The sequence below is a fragment of the Dipteris shenzhenensis genome, chromosome 20 (genome assembly GCF_047967505.1).
Source record: "Dipteris shenzhenensis isolate YYH24624 ecotype China chromosome 20, Dip_SZ_1.0, whole genome shotgun sequence".
NCBI classification, from domain to species: domain Eukaryota; kingdom Viridiplantae; phylum Streptophyta; class Polypodiopsida; order Gleicheniales; family Dipteridaceae; genus Dipteris; species Dipteris shenzhenensis.
In genome coordinates, this window is record NC_141615.1 from 44,318,609 (window position 1) to 44,334,156 (window position 15,548).

General features: G+C 42.2%; 1 protein-coding gene across 6 annotated transcripts in view; it reads left to right on the forward strand.

The window, feature by feature from the left end:
- Window positions 1–11,578, forward strand: part of LOC147889715 (serine/threonine-protein kinase GRIK1-like) — a 42,389-nt gene extending 30,811 nt beyond the window's left edge. For 2 of the 6 annotated variants that reach the window (XM_087391382.1, XM_087391380.1), the window contains 3 exons: window positions 4,664–4,779; window positions 10,621–10,699; window positions 10,775–11,063. In XM_087391382.1, coding sequence (XP_087247508.1) covers window positions 4,664–4,779; window positions 10,621–10,699; window positions 10,775–10,860 — 281 coding nt within the window. In that variant the 3' untranslated portion in view covers window positions 10,861–11,063. Of the gene's footprint in view, window positions 1–4,663; window positions 4,780–10,620; window positions 10,700–10,774; window positions 11,064–11,510 lie in introns of those variants that run through there. The other 4 variants (XR_015542873.1, XM_087391381.1, XM_087391383.1 and 1 more) reach the window with 4 other exon arrangements.
- Window positions 11,579–15,548: the final 3,970 nt, after the last annotated feature.

A 15,548-nucleotide genomic window follows, 5' to 3' on the forward strand; every position in this document is an offset into this window, starting at 1 on the left:
CTCACTTGTTCTTTTCTGTTTCTTCTTTTATTTGCTATCTGCTTTCGTTTAATTCTTTTTCTCTTGTTTGTTGTTTCTTTTCTATACTCTTCTTCCTTTCATGTTTGTTTTACTGGTCTTCCTTTGTTCACTCTCATGCACGCACGCACGCACGCGTGCACAGGTGCCCACGCGCGCGCGCACACACACACACATAGCATAGAGACGGGAACATGAGACCAAGATAGAGTCTACTTGGAGGGTGATTACTGATTCTTTTCCGTCAAATAGCATGAACCAGCAGTCCCCAGGGAGGCAACATAGTTGAGACAGAGACTATAGACTTGCCAAGGTGTGAGGCTTGGGGATTTCCCCTCCATGTTTGTTGGACAACTGACGAGGGTGATAGTGGACTTGTCTTGACAGAGAGCTACTATGAGGAAACCACAGCGGATCCCAAGATTGAACGAGATCAATGCTTTATCATGGGTTTTATCCCTCCATGATGCCAGTCCCCATTGAAGCCTCTGCCCTTTGAGACCCTCGTATCCATTCCGAGCTGCCTAGTGGACGTGGTTCCTTAGACAGCATATAGAGGACCCTCACAGTGATACCACATTGTAGAGCTATCTTTCTACCCATCGGTTTAGATATTTAGTATTTGTATCTGTTGTGGGTGCGGATGCTTGCTTAGTGGCTTCCCCCATGTAGCTCATTGTATCTGGTTTTTTCACTCTCATAGACCCTTCAATCTTTTGAAGACGTTAAGAGTCAGTGCTTCCACTCACACTTTCAAGACGCTTGGACCAAGGCTCTCCTCTTTGGCTCCTTGGTTTGGCCACCAGGCATGTATGGTAGCCCTCGTTGGGGACTGGATCTCTATGATGCAGAGTAGGCTCGAGTAGAGTGTTTCCAGGTTCTCATGTTATCGAGGATGATACGTAGTAAGCCGCCAGTCCCCCACCAGATCATTTAGGCTGAGTTTGAGTCATCTTCTTTTCAGCTTGATGTGGCTTTCTAGGTCAATACAAACTGAGGGAGTACTTAGGGAGGGGCGGATTTGTGCCTTATGTGATCTACAAGAGATCGAGCCAAAGGAGCATCTCATCTTCAAGTGCCCAATATATTATGATATCTGAGACCGCTACTATTATCTCTTCAGAGATAGATCTAGATTGCTCTTCCACTTCCTTTTTTGTCCAGATTAGAGATGCTTAGCCGCCTTCATTCATGAGGCAGTTAAGCATTTAGGGTGCTTGCTCAGATTACAGAGATAGGGACGGAGCACACAGGTAGACTCATCTCAAAGCATGATCATAGACTTCTTTCAGCTAGATCGCACAAACCCTTGTTCTTCTGGTAGTCGGCGAGGTAGAGATCCAAAGCCAACAACACGACATACTTGATAGAGCGAGGACACAGAGAATCACACTCGAAGACATCCTTCCCATGTTTAGACCCGGGGTGCGAATATGCAACCTATAGGAGTTATTGCGGCCCTTATCAGATGCAGAGCCAACATGCACAAGGAATTCTAAACTCACATGTGCATTGGCACTTTTGCTATTATCCTACTGCAAGGAGGCCACGCCGGACCACACCAATAGATAGCTCTATCTCTGATCTTATACCACCGCAGCCTTGCCAGCTATTGGGTCCAGCATGACCTCTCTTCTAGAGCTCCAGTATCTGTTGTATCAGGCCAGGCTTGACATTGGACTTGATGTGACATGATGATGATGATGATGATGTTATGACTATGTACTACTAATGTTTTTTAGGACTATGTAGCATTTAGCATCTGGGCATTTTTGGCAGGCGTTGTCCAAGAAGCTGGACACTCGTCTTAGCGTGAGTCCGACTGATCGTCTTGAATCAAATGGACAGATTGAGCGGGTCAATTAGACTTTGGAAGACATGCTGAGAGCTTGTCTCTCTCGAAGGCAACCGCAGTTGAGCAACGAATTGTGTACCTTTCCTCGCACCCCCCTTGAATCCGCATACACCAGCGGAACACCACAAAACGACTTGTCCTCAAACATTCGTAGCGGTAACAATGGTATTATTAAAACTTGCTTGAATGTGTGTAACTCCTTCATTCGAGTGGTTGATTTTCTTTTCTTCCGAAATTCTTGATTTTTCCCGAATCTTCCTGACTGGTTTCCTCTTGAAAGCACTACGCACCTTCTCTTAGGGGTAGAGCAAGAAGCGCGAGGTTCACCAATGGAGACACAGTCACAGGTTGAGTGTTGCGCGATCACAAATCGGACACTCATTGCTTAAGATTTTGTCTGGTGTTCGGTTGATTAGAAGATTACCTTCTGTTGCTTAAAACAGTGCTAACCACTCAGAAACTCGAATCTGTCCATTCATGCTGATGTACGGATAACAGTCTAGAGCCCCTTGGATAGTTGGCCTATGGAATGTCAGCTCTACTGCTGATTGGTTGCAACAGCAACAAGGTATGTTGCAGTTTGTAAGGGAAAGCATTAAAGTGCTTAGAGCCCAGTTTTATGCTAATTAGAAGCGGTCATCTCGAGTTTTCTCTGAGTGTCAATGGGTTTACTTGAGAATCCCAAAACATTCTGAGGTAATGCACAAAGTATACATGATATCTTATCACTAATTCGGTTCGTTCATGATCCTTAAAAAGATCAATGACATAGCTTACAAGTTGCAATTGCCTAACATATGTCAGTAGATTGAAAGAGGTATTGGGTGCTAGAGACAACTTGGTCTTTTAGGATGAACTCGTATGATTGGAGGATTTGACCACTTATGTGTCTCATGAGCTAGAATGTCTTTTGGATTATAGGGACCGAGAGCAAGGAACATGGTTGAGAGATGAAGGTTAAGTGGAAAGATCACTCAGAAAAGGATAATACTTGGGAAATTCCATGAATTTATGTCTCAGTCCTTCTGTGATCAAGTGAGAGAGAATGCTATATCCACGTTTGGACATAAGTGGCTAGTGTTATGGAGGCTAGACTTCAGGCTAACCTGTGGTCATGTATTCTAACCATTAGGACACATGGTACCTTTGGTGCACTAAGGGTAGTCCTAGGTTTGAGACACCTAAGACAGCCCGTGTCTATATAAGTGCGAGCCATTACTCACTTGGGGCATTCTTGGGAGTGGGTCCCTCCAAGAATACCTGGCTAGGTTGAGAGCCCGCCCATTCCCTAACGACATCTATGCGTAGATGGGGCTGCGTGGTATGACTCATAGTCTTACTTGGGATGGACAATGGTTGGAGGTTGCTTGACCTCCTGAGGGATCTATGGTTGGGTGGTGACACACTAGCCTATACCAAAGGTGTCCCTGTGCTTGTGCATTGACGCTTGCTGATCTTGCTGGTTAGATTGGAGATAGAGGGGATTATAGACCCTTAGGTTATGACGATCTTGATACGGGCTGTAGATCAGGCTATCCACTTTACACCTTGTTACTTAATGGTTTTGAATTTTGGTATATACTCTTAGTGGTCTTGAGTTGAGTTACAAGTAGACATCCAATAAGAGGCAATACCCCCCTATGCTTTCATATGCTTGTCCCACCTTTCCATGCATATCACAAGGCATTCTTTCATTTTTGTGCTAAAATCTCTGATTATGTTGGAGGGGGCTTCCGGGACAGACAAGTTCATCTTCCATGGCCTCTCTCCTCTTCGATTTACATCTCTTGTTCTTGAAGCAGAGGAAATTAGTCTAAACAACAAAATTATAACTTGAATTTTTTAATTGATAGAAGGATCAATGCCAATATGTGACGAAACTCCACAGTTTCATCCAAATAAGAGATGGAAATTGATAGTTGCATCAGTTGTCTGACAAACATCCCAAGTCCTCCCAATGTCGATGTGCTATTGGTCCCTCCTTGGTGTCACCTTTTGCCTTTTACTATCCCCCTTAATTTTAAGGTTGTGGGGTGGTCTTCGGGGGTGCTTAGGAAGGAATGGAAGTGGGTGGGATTGTATTTTGGAAGCTGAGGCTTATGAGGTGCCAAAATGGATATGAGAGGGGGGATTGAGAGTGGGAGAGGTTGAGGAGTTCCCTTGAGGGTACTAATGGGAGGGTTAGGATCAGGCCAAGGGAGTGGCTATGTATTTTGACAGAAGTTTGTGAGGCACAACTTTGACAACTTTAGGGTCAACCCCCCTATGTCCTGTGAGACAGTGTCTCCCCAAACTTCACCCTGAACTTTAACCTCTTACAACAAAACTAGCATGGCACGTTTATGGAACACATGTATTTCTTATAACTCCAGCATTTATGTTGTTGACCAACATGTGTTCTCAAAGGCATAGTACTGTTGCCAACTTGCCTCCATTATTTTCTCCACACGTTTCGGCCATCTATGGTTGGAAGGAAATCCTCGAGTTTTTGAAAGTCTGCACAACCTTCACCTGGCTACCCCCATCAAAGAGTATTGGCTGCATGTTGTCCTTTTATGTCGTAACCAACATGACTGTCTTGTCTAGTTTACTTCAAGCCTGAAAGAGAAGAATGCCAGATTGTTTTGTATGCAAGAAGAAAAGTAACAAAGATAATGGGAAAACAATGACCGGATAAATTGGACTACGTATAATTATTTTGTATATGTAATAAGCTGTTTGTTGCTTGGAAATCTCTGTTTTGCTATATATGTAAGGGTTTTATATGTATACTCCAATTCTTCATTTCAGGGTCAACATACCGTGGGAAAGCTGCAGATATTTGGGCATTGGGGGTTACTCTTTACTGTATGGTTCTAGGTTGTTATCCATTCCTGGGACATGGATTACCAAGTACGTATGACGAGGTAAAACTTGGTGATGGTGCTCTTGAATCATGAGAAGGAAAGTCGCGTTGTTGTTTTGTGTTGGTTAAATTCATTTAGTGTATTTTTGATAATCTTTTGAACTAATTTTCAGCCGATTTCCTAGCAGAATTATGTTGGGTTGTGGTGAGGATGTTCATAATATGGCCTAGATTTGTATACTGCAAATGTTCAATGTATGTTTTTGAGGCGAAGAGGAAGGCATATGCATTGTTGGACTTCATGTAGGGATGGTTTGCCTTGTTTGGAATCCTAATCATCCTACTTCTAGGCTTCGCATGAAGCTAACCATCAGCTTGAGTTACTTACGTTGGAAGCCTTCATGCAGAAACAAGTACTCCAGCTCTCATTTTTGGCATACAATTATTGAAGTCGAGCGTGACATATGAAAACCATTTATTATTTCCATGTCCTTTTCCTTAGTTTCATGTGAAGGTTTGCCTTCATGATCTGAAGTTTTGCTTTTGTTTTGTGTTTTGGCTACTATTGAAATCCACGATTTTGAGCTTTGCTGTTGCTTCTAGGTTAATTTCATTCTAGTTTAGAGCTTCATCCCCTTTGAGATTGCTTCATTTAAATCTTTTAGTTGTGGAGGGCAGTCAGGACTCAGACTTTACATTATACTTGCTATCTATTTTCTGCATGGCCAGTCCTAAGCTGCCCTTGTTGAGATTGTCTAGGTGTGTAGCTTGTGTGACTAGTAGCTACTGAAGAATGTCTGGTTTTAAATTGCTACTTTCCTTTCTTTCATTTGATGGTTCCACATATATCAGATGGTCAGACTTTACATTATACTTGCTATCTATTTTCTGTTTGGTCAGTCTTAAGCGCTTTTTGAGATTGTCTAGGTGTATAGCTTCTGTGACTAGTAGCTACTGAAGAATGTCTGGTTCTAAATTGCTACTTTCCTTTCTTTCATTTGATGGTTCCATAGACACAGTTAACTCCCTCCTGGAAGAGAAATTTTATTGAGATACAAATGACCAAATTTTATCAAAGGGACCACGTTTGGTAAACTTGAGATTAATGGAGCAAACAGGACCAACCCTTGAGTCAGTGATAACTTGGAAATGTAGAGTATGAAATGCACACATAATAAGACAATAGACATGTAAACTTACATGATTTCCCCAAACTCTTCTATGAACAAGCGATAAATGCTCGATTTGCTATTGCCTTCAATGTAGAATCCAGAAATTAATCTCCATTTCCCACTGCCAGGAGGGCTACTTTCCTTGTAGAATGGGGAGGATGTTCCTTCTTTTTAGAGGTTGCTATAGGATTGAGATGACACTTTCAGCCTCAGTCCTGGATTTTTGGTTGAGTAGGGTGCCACCCTTTCAGTATATTCTCATGCTATGAGTGATGTACTCCTTGCCTTGAACTCATTGCTCTTGGGGATTTTTTCATAGTTAATAGATGTCCTTTTCATGGAAAAACAAAAAGTTGATCTCCATTAGTCTCAAATGAGAATACGTAGATGGGCTGCTTCCCAGCTGGAGCATGAAACCCTTAAATCAACATCTCCATAGTTTATGCTTCTGCTGTATTAGCAGACATGTAAATTTCACCTTGTGAAGTTTTCGTCCATGTTGCGGCCTGCTGGTATTGTGATAATTCTATCTTAACTTGTGCATTGACCTATCAGCTAGATTTCAGATGCCCGTTTGGGAGAGACCCAAGCAGTTGTAGCTTGAATGAAGAGATTTTGGACTACTATTTGATTAGCCTTCTCCTTTAGTGCTAGCCTTCGTCATGGCTGAGTCTTCCCTTCACCTCCGGAGTGTCGATAAAAACTCATTACGAAGACTTTGTATAAATGGATGCTTGAGTACGTGTGGGTGTGTGGATTTGTATGTGTGAGAGCATATGTTTATACTATGGTCTACACCCAAAACTGTTGGGCGCTGATGACATCAGTGGGGATGTCATAGTAGCTAGTCCCTGCTATGCGTGATGGAGTTTATGGTTTTCAACCTTATGAGTGACTATAATGAGATTGAAACTGCACTATGATGTGTTTTTAGAGGATGAGTTTGGGCTTGTTCCTGGATTTATCTAGATATATGCCTCTTGTTTTGCAACCAGGTGCTCATGAGACCTGCAATCATGACTCTGGTTAGCAAAACAGCAACTTGGAATGCGTCTTGTGTTAATAATCAAGGTTTGATTGTGCTTATGGGAAATCCCAAACTATAGTAGCAAACAAATTGTCACTTAGATCAGATCACAATTTAAGAGATAGTCATAACATCCATGTGTGGCGGCAAAATGAGCTAATAGAGAAGGGATAATATATGATGTGCATCTCAACTGTTATTGGACTAAGATGAAAGGGAACAATGCACTAGCAAGTGGTGGAGCAAGGAATACAATAGCCTGGCATTGCAGAAGGAGAGGTAGGAAGATAGTAAGATGGTAATAGAGATGGAAGATTAGAGCTGCTAAAAGTAGTTTTCTTTTCATAATTTGGTATATTTTCAAATGAATTGATGACGTGTCATATGATGTGGCGTTTTGGTTCTTATTCCCCCGTTCCCCCTTTTCAGAACGTTCCCATTCCGGCACCCAAGTTTTCGGAATGTTCCCATTCCTTGGTGACTATGCCGAAGCTGCTCCTCTCCTGGTAGAGACAGTGGTATCGTTCCCGGATCTCATAGTAGGCTAGGTAGGCACAAAGAAAATGCTCCTCTGTCTCAACCACTCCCAATGTGCATAACATATAGATCCATTGCTCTCTAGGTATACTTGCTACTCTCCCCACCTCAATCCTCAGCTGATGGGATGAAAACCACATCTGTCCAATGGTGATCCTCAATGCATGTGAGGCTCCTTTGTCCTCAAAATACCGGGTTCTAATGATGAATCCCTCCTCTGATAGTCTCAAGAAGTGGTTGTGATAGAATTGGGTCTTGGTGGGGAGCCAAGGTATATGGAGCTGGAGGAGATCTAACCGTATGATATAGTTAATCTCATCTCGTGGGATCAACTCAAGAGGCGCATCCAGGCTGTATTGAAAAGCGGGAAGCCTATCCATCTGAATACCGTGCTTGGCAAACCATGTGGATATACGTGCATACTATGTGTCTTCCCTGGTCTCTACAGTCATCTAGATGACTCCTAGTGCCAGCCTCGGTAGAATCTGTCAACGTAAGTCCCAAACTTTGCGGATGAATGTCACTATGTGAAAGATGGCATCAACCTGTAGAGATGTAGGGAGAACCCTGCTTGTACTATCTCACGTGGGACTGAGGGCTTACTCCGAATCATCCTAGACCCCATAGTCACTTGTAGCTGCTCAAATCTCCTACACTCTATCATCGAGAGATCACTCTCTCAGAAGGGTGCTGCATCCATGGCAGTGGGCCGTACTTACGTGTCAAAAAGCTAGCCCTTCGTAGGTGGATCCTGAAAATGTGCTTGGCGGTTGGAAGGACTGTCTCTCTAGTTGGGCCAAAGCACTCTGCCCCTGTGTGAGTCGTGCCTCGGCTACATGAGTCATCGTTGGGTCTTGTGAAGACTGCCCCCAAGTTTTTGTAGGACTGCACTATCTCCATTGGCTCACCTTGGTAAGTGAAGCTGAGTCGGAGGAGCACTGCGCGTGAGGTGTTGAAGATAATAACCTGGGTCTTTCCAAGGTTGATTGTCAAGTCTCTGTGTGTGTGTGTGTGTGCGTGCGTGTGTGCGTAGAACACCTCTAGGGCCTTTAGATGTCTTTGCAGCCCTTACGTGCTGAAGATGATATGAGGACAATGTCATCAGCATATAGCAATATCTGTAGCATGAGGCCAACCAATCTCGCGGTCTATGAAGGATGCGATCTTATCAATGTAAAGTCCGAAGAGAGTCAGTGAGAGGGGGCAATCTTGCTTCACCCAGATCATGCTCTTAACCCAATCCTAGTAGGTAATTCCCAGTATCTGTAGGGTCCACGGCTTTGTGTATCAACACAATAGTGGTAGTGCTCCAAGCAGGTGGGAAGCGGTGGCATACAACTTGTTTGAACATCTGTGCTAGGAGGGGAGCTAAGACCTCCTGCCCATGTACAAAGTGCTCATCAGTTCGTAGGTCCTCATAATTCTGTGCTATTGGGTTGTGTAGCTGACAGAGTGCAGCCTGTACATTTTGTGTAGCTAACAAGTGACAAGTAGTGGGTGTGGCATAGAGGACATGTCCGGTGGTGCCTGTATCTGGGCATCATAGAGGGAGCATGCATAATTGTGCCACCCACCTGGGTCAGTGATGGGAATAGGTGGCTTCCCCTCCGATAGGAACCCCCATCCAGTGGTCGGATCTCCTCCTTGGAATGATATGATAATCTCATCCATCCTCTGTGTGAGGAAGGCCCGCCTCTTACGGTGTGTCAATCGTCAGAAGATCTGCTGTGCCTCAAATGACGTTAGATGGCCTAGCGCACACTCTTGTGTACTCCCTTGTGAGGTGGGCTCTCGCCTCTTTGCATTTGTCGTCGATTCAAGGGTTTTGAGCCATCTTCCCCCATCTCGGACCCGTGAGGATCGGGTTGTGGGAAAGGATTTGGTGGCAGCTTCTTGTACTACTGACACAAGGTGTCCGAGCACAGGCGAGGTCTATATCATCTCCAAGTAGGGCCGGAAGCTCTCTGGCTAAGTGCATCACATACATTGGGTTGAGGGCACGTTCAAAGTGGATCTGGACAAAGTGGATCTGGACACGAGCAGGCGTAGGAAGAGCTCTCCCTGTGGCTGGCATAATCGTGGAGATACGAAAGGCCAGGTATGAGTGGTCAGCTCCGAGTGGGGGAGGGCGTATGGTGAAGGCGTGTATCTACGAGACAAAGGCTAATGTGCCTAGTAGGTAGTCCACCGTACTTGTCCCACCGCCATGTGGGAAACACGTGAGTCCCCCAAATGATGGCCATCTCTAAAGCCCATTATAGATAATGAGGTCACTGCCCCCAACTCAAGTAGATGCCACCCGTGTCACATGTGGGGCATTTGCAGAGTGTCTCAGTAGCCCGAACTCAGCTGCATCTAGCTCTGGAACTATGTGGGGATGTCTCTCATATGCAAAGTCTAGCAGGCCTACCTGTATCTCATGTCTGTGCATTGAAGTCCCCCAGAAGGAAGGCGTCTCCCTGTGGAGAACTCTGTGATGTCATCATGTATCGTCTCATAGGGGCTGTGTCCCTCTACAGTGACCTCACATGCATAGGATGACGTGTCTGGAGGAAAGTAGCACATTGCAATGAAGATCGGTCGGGCATTTGGCAGCTGGATTTCTCTGGATCACAACTTTGTTTCTTAACTCACTGATCCTTTGCATTGCGAGTGTCTTTACATCTCACAGCCTTTGTCATAAAGCTATCTAAGACCACCCTGATTTCTTCTAGACGGTTCAGTCAAATGGGGAGCTTAACCTACAGATTTTGGCATATAATTTCACCCTATTGAGAGTAACTCAAAAGTACCATTTTGTCTTGCAAATGCAATTCATGCTCTTGATATGCTGTATAGAGAAAGCCTTCATCAAAATAAGTCTTTCCAGAGATCACTTTCTGTTTGGACATACACCTACCTATTGACAGGAAGGTCCAGTTTGCTGATGTAAAGAGCCATTTTGAAAACTTGTCTTCGGGGTTGTGCAGTTTTCCAATGTGTTCCTGGCTAATGATCAAAATTTAGATTATATGAACTACAAAGGCCTGTAACACCGTGGAATTATAGTGCTGTTTTGATGGTGTGAGGAACACCATAATTCTCAGTTTCTTCCTCTCTACAAATTTGTACAATGGTGAAGGGGGTGATTTGTTACTGTGCTTATTTTGGCATCGTCTGCTCTCAGATCATTCATAGGCCACTTAAGATCCCAGAAGGTTTGAATCCTGACCTGGTCAACCTTCTCGAAGGGCTTCTGTGCAAAGGTGATTGCTTTATTAATCAGGAATTCTAAACTTGTGAGAGGAAGTGGCACTCTAAATCCCTCATTTGACTTTCAGATCCAAACAAGCGTTTGACTTTGGATGCAGTGGTCAAACATCCATGGTGTGTGAAGGTATTCGATTCTCTTCAACAAGGTTACTAGAAGCAACATGTAGTTTTTTATAGTCTGGTGGTGGTTAGCTCGTCTCAGGAGCATCTCAGAACAGGCCATTTATATTGAGAGAGGTCTTTTCAAAATTTGTACAGTGCTATGCATAGCTAATTGAATGACATGAGGAGTCAATCCTCATTCTTCTACCATTTTACTCTATATATTGCTTTTCATACTTATAGTTTATTAAAGCCTGGTTCACATCTTCAAAATTAATTACTAAGTTTCATTCAGAATATGCACGCAAATTTGAAGCATTACACCGACATCACACTTTGAAATTCTTCTGTTACTAAAACATGCATGCTACCATATTAAGTGAATTCCTGTGTGGATTAGTAGATGATGGGATTTAATACAAGTCTTTTGGCAGAATTGTCAGCGAAGCTAGACGATGATATGTGATTTCACACATCTCTTCTTAGTTTGTCGCTCTTACCTTCGTCTTTCTTGTTTGGTCCATGTATCCTCCTTCCTCTTGAACTTTAAACATCTCAATTCATTGAAATATACTAATGAGAAGGGGTGGTGCTATTTTTGCATTGTTTTCCATGCTCTGATTTCAGTAAGTTCGGTGTCTTTCTAGAATGTCAAAGAGATCTGGAGCAAATTGTTAAATCCTAGATTGCAATGTGGTTTAGGTGCTGCATATTGTGTATCATTAACCATAGCAAGCTATCGACGCCTACGCTCCACATTCATTTGGAGGTAGGTCAATCGAACTTGGCAATGAAGGTGGGTGCATCTGAGGAAGCCTTGGCTGGGAGGCACTAGTGCATAGAGGCTATTAAGTCTCATATTATTTTCAAGGATAAGTCAATGATGCCTGCAGGCATAGTGGGTAAGCTAGTAGGCCAATCAGATACTTGATAATTTTTCCTGATGATGTGCTGATAAAGCCTATACTCGTGATGATCCTTGGGGATGGAAATATTAAACTGTATATCACTCGATGTGCAAGAGAACATAGTTGAGTTTCTCAAATGGGATTCAAGGCTGAGGAATTGGGTAGAGAGATCTACTCGTCTGCTACAGTTACTAGGAGATGGCGTGGGCATTTGACTCACCCATGACAAATAAAGCCTCTAACCTTTCTCGTTGAGTGTCACTAGTGTTGCCCCACTCTCTTCCCTCTTGCCATTCCGTCTGCCTTTCTTGCACCTCCTTGACTACTTGTAATCCAGATGTAGCTCACTATAGCACTCATACGTGTGGAAGAAGATGACTTTTTAACTGATGAGTAATCAGCTTGGTGCCCGTTGACTATTTAGGACTGTTCTTCTGCAACCTAGTCTTGTTTAGAAGTGGTCTTGAGCTTTGTACATGTAGAGCTTTTTGACAGTTCTCTGCTCAATCTATATGGTCTCGTTTAGAAATGGTCTTGAGCTTTGTACATGTAAAGCTCGCTAACAGTTCTCTGCTCAAGTTCTTGTTGAAACCTCAGCTTGATGTGCGACAACCTTAGCTAGTTCTTGCTTTGTACAGACCAGTTTTGGTGGAGGTCTACAACCTATCTTCACACTCGTGGCCGTCATGCCCTTTGCTTGTTTACTTTATGCTTTTTTTTTTTGGGTTGGTTGGTGGGTTTTGACGTAGTGCTTTATTTTGGGCTAGCTTCCTAGTGGGAAACCCAAGGGTTTCTACATCAGCTTCAAAAATTACCTAGGTCACATTTATCTAGTTCACTTGCCACTAGTGCTAGAGATATGAGTGGTGATATGTGGCATCCGCTTAACCAAAGGATATCAATATTCAAAATGCGCATCAAAAGATTTGGTAATTGTAAGTGTTGATTTTCTATGTTCAATGTCTCAAATAGTGCTTGTGTTTTTCTAATACCACTTGAATTATGTTCATCTTGAGAAAAATTAAGTAATTAGTTTATTATGTCAGTTTAAAATTTGCCTTCATCCCATTGGCCACAATCGTAATTGCACGCATTGTTGAGGTTATGCATGTCATTGAGTGTATGCATGTCTTTGAATGCCTTATGGTTGCATAATATTGTAGTGTGCTACGTGTGGATAATGTCTTTTGTAAAGAGCATGGATTTTCAATGATGCCAAAGAGGAATTACTCAAACGAGGCTGTATATATTGGTTGTCAAAGAGAGAGAGCAAACGAGGGACATGCCATTAATTGCGCTAGTGCAAGGGTTGGAGTAAAAGAATTGAAACAAGAGATTATGCGGTGAGGAATTGTATCCAAAAGGGAACTAGACAAATTTATAAATTTACATGACATTGCAAGGTAGTTTGCATGATGAGTTTTGGTGGTGCGTTAATGCACCAAAGTAACTTTTGCTTATTGATCATGTTGAAATCCCCCATGCAACAATTTATTAAAGGAGCAAAAGCATAAGATGAAGATGATCAAGGGGTTATCAGGGGGCTTGCTTGATGGATTTGTCAAGTTTGGTTAGGCAATTTGACAATAGCATACCCATTCAGTTATTTTGTTGTTCAGTTGGAGCATGGTGGATGCAAAAACACAGCTTACTACTCAATTGTTGCATGGGCTTTCATGATGAAGAGAATGGGAAATTTTACTTCAAGAGAAGTGGGTGATTATTACATGACAATGGGGTGTGTCTTCGAAAGAGAAGGGGGAATTTGTAGTTTAAGGCATGTGATTATTACGACGAGGGGGATGTGCCTTGAAGTTCTACTATAAAAGATAATTCAATGACAAGGAACAAGATTGTGATAGAGGGACATTAAAGAAAAGTTTCCACAAGTGCTAACACCGAAATTCAAGGATCCTAATGTAAAATCGGAGGTTACCTTGCTTTGCTTTTGCTTGTTGTTGCTTGCATCTCCCCACCCTATTCTGCCTTAGTTTGCTTGCCTTGCAGCCTCTGCTCAGCACCATTGGCCTTTGCACCTTGTGCATGGGCTTTCATGATCAAGAGAATGGGAAATTTTACTTCAAGAGAAGTGGGTGATTATTACATGACAATGGGGTGTGTCTTCGAAAGAGAAGGGGGAATTTGTAGTTCAAGGCATGTGATTATTACGACGAGGGGAATGTGCCTTGAAGTTCTACTATAAAAGAGAATTCAATGACAAGGAACAAAATTGTGATAGAGGGAAGAAAACAAAAGCATACATTAAAGAAAAGATTCCACAAGTGCTAACATCGAAATTCAAAGATCCTAATGTAAAAAGCGGAGGTTACCTTGCTCTATTGTTGCTTGCATCTCCCCACCCTATTCTGCTCCCCTTGCAGCATCTACTTAGCACCATTGGCCTTTACACCTTGTGCTTCGAGAGGTTGGGTTCTTGTTGTAATTTACAAAGCAGTGGGAGAAAGATCGATCCTCCTCTTGGTCTTTTGGCACATGTATCGGTGCTAGTATATGATGGGAAAATTTAGAACTTGGACTTTGCATCTGATGGAATCTATTAGGGTTGGGCTATCAATGACTATGTTAGTGTCATGATGTCCTTGTGTCAACTAGGAATCTGCGATTGTCATCTGGAGTGTGTACACACACACAATAATTTTGATTAGGAAATGCATCTCACACACAGAGACTTATTTCTTTACACACACACACACACACACACACACACACACACACACACACACACACACACACACACACACACACACACAAGTATATACTTCCTCAACTATGAATTATTCTTTTATGTATCTCTGTGAAATCTCTCCTTTACACTCTCTTTTTATCCACCCTACACACAGCACACTAATCCTTCCATAACTCCTCTAATTCCTTCTTAATCCATGCATTCATTCGCTCCTTACTCCACTTGTGACTTAAACTTCACTTATGACTTAAACTTCACTTACTCCGATTCCTCCTTTTTCTTCCACCCCTAAATTTCCTTATCTTTCCTTACTAAATTTTCTTATTTACTCTTATTTTATTTAAATTTTCCTAAAATTTTTATAATTTTTTCTTATTTCTCTTTTCTCTTATTTTTTTTTCTAATATTTGTTTTATACTCCCTTACATATTTTTTTCTATTTTTTCTAATAATCCCTCTATTTTTCACATACTCTTCCCCTACTTTTTTCAAATTCACTCCCTCTCTCCCCACTTCTTTTTATATCCTTTTCCAATCCCTCTATTTTTCTCTCCTAATGTTCTCTATTTTTTTCTTATTTTTTTAAAATTTCTTTCGTTCTTTTCTATTTTCACCCCTTTTTTCCTAGTACCCCTTAAGTTTTTTTCAATTTTCTCTTATTTTTTAAGAATGTCCTTAATTTTTTTATCTTTTTTTTCCCCTTAACTTTCTCCTTATTTTCCCATCTCCTCCCTATCTTCCCCTTTCCCCTGCCTTTTTTTCCCTAATGTATTTTTTTTTTTTGGTGAGCCAAAAAGGTTTAATTTAAGAAAGTGAAAATAAAGATAGTGTGATTAGACTTTGTAGGAGCGAGATAAGTAAGACTTGAAGGCTAGTCCTCTCGAATAGAGTTGAGGAAAGCACACATGACATTAGATTCCCTAGGGGTAAGTTGGAAACGATGCCTCTGAGCAAATCTAGGATTGATCATGACCAAGGAAATATTGCTATAGAAAGATAATCTGTTAAACCATAAGCTCAATGACAAAGAGGCATCACCTCCACTTTTAGTTGCACCTGCAAAGTGCAATTGCGAAGACCTCTCTTTCACACCAAAATTACATTAGTGAGAATGCTTGAAATTAG